General features: G+C 53.5%; 1 protein-coding gene across 1 annotated transcript in view; it reads left to right on the forward strand.

Annotated features, from left to right (window-relative positions):
• The window catches only part of LOC104528043 (dynein heavy chain 9, axonemal-like), a gene marked incomplete at both ends in the record, with an annotated part of 9,304 nt that extends 4,776 nt beyond the window's left edge, over positions 1-4,528 (forward strand). The window contains 4 exons of the mRNA XM_010171937.1: positions 21-146; positions 838-1,077; positions 2,669-2,829; positions 4,372-4,528. Coding sequence (XP_010170239.1) covers positions 21-146; positions 838-1,077; positions 2,669-2,829; positions 4,372-4,528 — 684 coding nt within the window. The remainder of the gene's footprint in view (positions 1-20; positions 147-837; positions 1,078-2,668; positions 2,830-4,371) is intronic.
• Between the last annotated feature and the right edge of the window lie 250 nt (positions 4,529-4,778).

The following is a 4,778-nucleotide window of genomic DNA, read 5'->3' on the forward strand; positions in this document are numbered from 1 at the left end:
TGGTTTAATCTCTTCTCCAGGTTGAGGTCTGGCTGAATCACGTACTAGAGAGCATGAGGGCTGCTGTGAGAGACGAGATGACAGAAGCTGTTGTGGCTTATGAGGAGAAGCCAAGAGAGCAGTGGCTCTTTGACTACCCTGCCCAGGTACCTGCCCCTGCTCCTGGTCTCCTCTCACTCTGGGGCATGGCAAAGGCAATGCCAGAACTGAAGTTCCCCGTCAGTCCTGCCCATCCCTGCTTTTAGTAATAGCCTCTAGCTGTGGGTGGGGATGTCTCTGGCCTCTGCTGTGCTGTCCAGGAGGGAGGAAGGATGGATGAGTTGTCCTTTATCCTGGCAATCTCCTGATGGAGTTTCCAGGCTGTGCTCCATGCTCTGACAGGGGCTCTGGGGAGGATACGCTCCTGTTTGGGTTTCACAACTCAGGGGCTTGGGCACTGCTGGCTGCACCCCGTCCATCACATGAAGTCTGTCCACCCAGAGGGGCGAGAGCTGCGGCGGGAAAACGAGGTGGTGAGGGCTGATGAGAGAAACGAGCACCTCAGCTGCAGCTCTGACAGCCTCGTGCTCTCCAGCTCTTCCTCCTCTGCTGTGTCAGGCGTGTGAAAGCTGCTGATTTACTAATAAGTAGCTGCTAAATGTGCCGACCACTGATCCAGTGTTTTAAATGAATGTCGTGGGGCAGATCCCTGCTGTCCTCTCTGCTGTGACTGCTGTATGAAAAAGTACTTAATTTCACGTCATGGATACTTCATCCTTGATCTCCCCGTGGATCAGAGACTCTTGAATGTCAGGAAGCTCTGGTGTTTTCTGATACTGAGCCAGCCCTCTTCCCTAGGTGGCTCTTTCCTGCACCCAGATCTGGTGGACAACTGAGGTTGGGATTGCCTTTGCCAGGATGGAAGAAGGCTACGAGAATGCAATGAAGGAATATCACAAGAAGCAGGTGACCCAGCTGAACACCCTCATTACCATGCTGATTGGGCAGCTTTCCAAAGGTGACAGGCAGAAGATCATGACCATATGCACCATCGACGTGCATGCTCGGGATGTGGTGGCAAAGATGATCGCGCAGAAGGTTTGTGTTTGCAGCTCAACATGGTCTTGTGTTGGGTGTTGGAGTGGGGGTTGCAGGAGTGACAGGCCAACCACGGGCCGTTCAGGTCACTGCCTGTCTCAGTGGGAGACACACAACTACATTTACTTCTACGTTGTGTTTGTGGTAGGGGGGCAGAAAGCCCCCGTCAGCCTGCAGTGCTGTCCTGTATCATGGCCATGTAGCACCAAGGGGCTTGTTGTACTCACCACAGATCCACACCAGGAGGGAGAGTGTGGCCCCATGTTCTGTTGTCCAGGCACACGGTGGTGGATGGTGGTGTTGTGTTGGAGGCTGTTGGGTGCAGTCTCAGTTCTGACTTTATCAAGTAAGAAAAAGCATTTGGGCTTTTCTTTTTGGAGCCTTCTTGGTCTGGTGTGGGGCCACAGGGACTCCTTTGGGACTCTCTTGTCCTGCACACCTTCTCCCACAGTACTTCCCTCTCCTTGACACTGTGCCAAGTGTCCAGCCCTGCAGGTGGGTTAGAAGGTGCCCTGAGTGTGCTAAGTTGTGGCTCTACTGTCATCTGTGTCCTCTCAGAGGCAGCCAGGCTGCTCGCAGGATTTCTGGCTTCAAGGCTCAGCTGAACCTGGTGGTGCCTTGGCCCAGTTTGTGGTGAAGTGGTCCATCACCTGGGCCTGCCTGCTGGTTGTGAGACTGTGCTGGCCATGGCTGTCCTTGTCCCCCTGTCCCCAGACTGTTTCTCTGGTGCTGTCTGTGGTCTCTTCCCTGTCTAGACAGCCTCTGCTCCTTTCACTCTGTTTGCATTAGAAGAACCTCTTCATAGAATCATAGAATGGTTTGGGTTGGAAGGGACCTTAAAGATCATCCAGTCCCAACCCCCCTGCCAGCAGCAGGGACACCTTCCACTAGACCAGGTTGCTCAAAGCCTCATCCAGCCTGGCCGAGAACACTTCCAGGGAGGAGCAGCCACAGCTTCTCTGGCCAACCTGTTCCAGTGTCTGACCACCCTCACAGTGAAGAACTTCTTCCTAATATCTCATCTAAACCTCCCCTCTTTCAGCTTAAACCCATTTCCCCTTGTTTTGTCATTAACTGCCCTTATGAAAAGTCCCTCCCCAGCTTTCTTGTAGCCCCTTCAGGTACTGGGAGGCTGCTATAAGATCTCCCCAGAGCCTTCTCTTCTCCAGGCTGAACAGCCCCAACTCTCTCAGCCTGTCCTCACAGCAGAGCTGCTCCAGCCCTCGCATCATCCTGGTGGCCTCCTCTGGACTTGTTCTAGCTGCTCCAGGTCTCTCTTGTGTTGGGGGCTTGCTGCTTCTTACAACTCCTATTCAGGAGTCTCTTTGTGCTGCTTTTTTTCTTGGGTATTTCCTTTTTCCTCTCCCACCGTGGTCACTAATTTGGTTCCTCCCCTCTGCTGATGGGAGACGGGGGTGTGACCTTTCTCACCACGCTGCGGGGAGGTGACCTTCCTCACCCCACCTGCCTGTGCAATGAAAACCAGTTTATCCCTGATGAAAACATCACTGCAGTCACCAGTTTGGCACCCGGGCTGTGTGTGCCTGTCATCCCTGGCCTTCCCACGAGGGTGCTTGTGGGTGTGTTGCAGGTGGACAACGCCCAGGCGTTCATTTGGCTGTCGCAGCTCCGGCACAGATGGGCGGATGAGGAGCGGCACTGCTTTGCCAACATCTGCGATGCCCAGTTCCTGTACTCCTACGAATACCTGGGCAACACCCCTCGGCTTGTGATCACTCCACTGACCGACAGGTAAGTCCCTGGGAAACATGGTTGTAGCTGGGCTTTGCCATGCAGCCAGAGAGAGCTGCCAACCAAAGACGGATTTATTTTGGTCACCTGCATCCCTCTTGTTCTTTCTCTGTGGTCCACCAATCTGGTGGTAGAGCTCTCCCACTCACACACACAGAATCAATCACAGAATGTTGGGGATTGGAAGGGACCTCGAAAGATCATCCAGTCCAATCCCCCTGCCAGAGCAGGAACCTCAATGAGATCACACAGGAAGGCGTCCAGGTGGGTCTTGAATGTCTCCAGAGAAGGAGACTCCACCCCCTCCCTGGGCAGCCTGTCCCAGGGCTCTGTCACCCTCACTGTAAAGAAGTTTCTTCTCAAGTTTAAGCAGAACCTCCTGTGTTCCAGCTCACACCCATTGCCCCTTGTCCTACCATTGGGCATCACTGAGAAGAGCCTGGCTCCATCCTCCTGACATTCACCCTTTACATATTTATAAACATTAATGAGGTCACCCCTCAGTCTCCTCTTCTCCAAGCTAAAGAGCCCCAGCTCCCTCAGCCTTTCCTCAGCAGGGAGATGCTCCACTCCCTTCATCATCTTGGTGTGACTTGATGGTGGTACCCTCTGGGGTATCTGTACCTCAGATCCCAGGGTGGGATTCTGTTCACAGATTAAGATGCTCATCTGTGGGTGGTCTACCTGTGCACAGGATGTCCGCACCCCATAGGGTTGGTGAGTCTAGAAAGCTTTTGTCCTGTCTTGAAGTAGACATCTACCGCTGTTCAGTTGTGTCAATGGGGACACCTAGAGTGACCTGTGATGCTCTGCCTTGTCCCACCTGGCTTCCAGCTGCCAGTCCAGAAGCGTACAAATCTACAAATCTACCCCTTGTCATGTCTTTCCACACCACGTGACATTTCAGTGGCCAGCAGCATCCCAGTTGGCTCTAGTCACCCGTGTTAGTCAGCTGAGCCAAGCTCCCATGCATCATCAGGGGTTTTTTGGCCGTATTGACTACAACTGTGTGGCTTACACTAGGAGTATGGACACCCACATGTGGGGACCTCCCTAGTGTCCATCATCAGCACGATGGGAGATGCTTTGGGGCTTGCTGCAGCATTGAGTGGGTTCATTCACAGCCCATCTGAGCAGGTTTCTGTCAGTGGCAGTGAAAGGGGTGCTTTAGGCTGATGAGCACTGGGAAGAAAGAGGAAGGTCTTTCAGAAAGACCAACCTTTTCCCATGCTGTCTGGGACATGCCCAATATCAATAAGTGGTATGAGGATCCAAAGAAAGCACAACCCTGGACGTGAAGAGGTTGGCAGACCCCGGTGGAAGGCGATGAGTGTCTCTTGGAGAAAGCACAGCTGGGCAGAGGTGGTAATTAACGCCCAGGAGGACTCTCAGCTCACAGGTGCACTCTGCTCACGTACTGCTGTGCAGAAGAAAGGCTCTCTGAGTGCACTGCCCTGGTGTTATCCCTCTGCAGCCCAATGGTGACCTGTTGGACCAAGTCTCATCCTTTTTCCTTTTCTCCTTCGTCCTTTGCTGTGAAAGATGTTACATCACTCTGACTCAGTCGCTGCACCTGACCATGAGTGGAGCACCTGCGGGCCCTGCAGGCACTGGCAAGACGGAGACCACGAAAGATTTGGGGCGAGCCCTGGGCATCATGGTGTATGTGTTCAACTGCTCGGAGCAGATGGACTACAAGGTACTGCTCCCCCCTCGGCTGCAGTGCCGTCACGTGGAGCTGGGGGTGAAACCTAAAGACTGGGAGTGACCCAGCTGAGGTCACTTTGATCCATCACTTCTCCTCAAATCCCCGCTACGTTCCTTTCTGCTGGATGCCTTTTTCTCCTCTTCCCTTTTCTTCTCCAAGACTTGCACAAGATTCTGCAGGAGGCAAAGACCCAAATGCAGTCTCTGCCTGGTTATCCCCTTCCTTTTCCTTTCCCCCCCCC

This window comes from Antrostomus carolinensis, unplaced genomic scaffold (genome assembly GCF_000700745.2).
Source record: "Antrostomus carolinensis isolate BGI_N321 unplaced genomic scaffold, ASM70074v2 scaffold46117, whole genome shotgun sequence".
In the NCBI taxonomy this organism is placed as follows: Eukaryota; Metazoa; Chordata; class Aves; order Caprimulgiformes; family Caprimulgidae; genus Antrostomus; species Antrostomus carolinensis.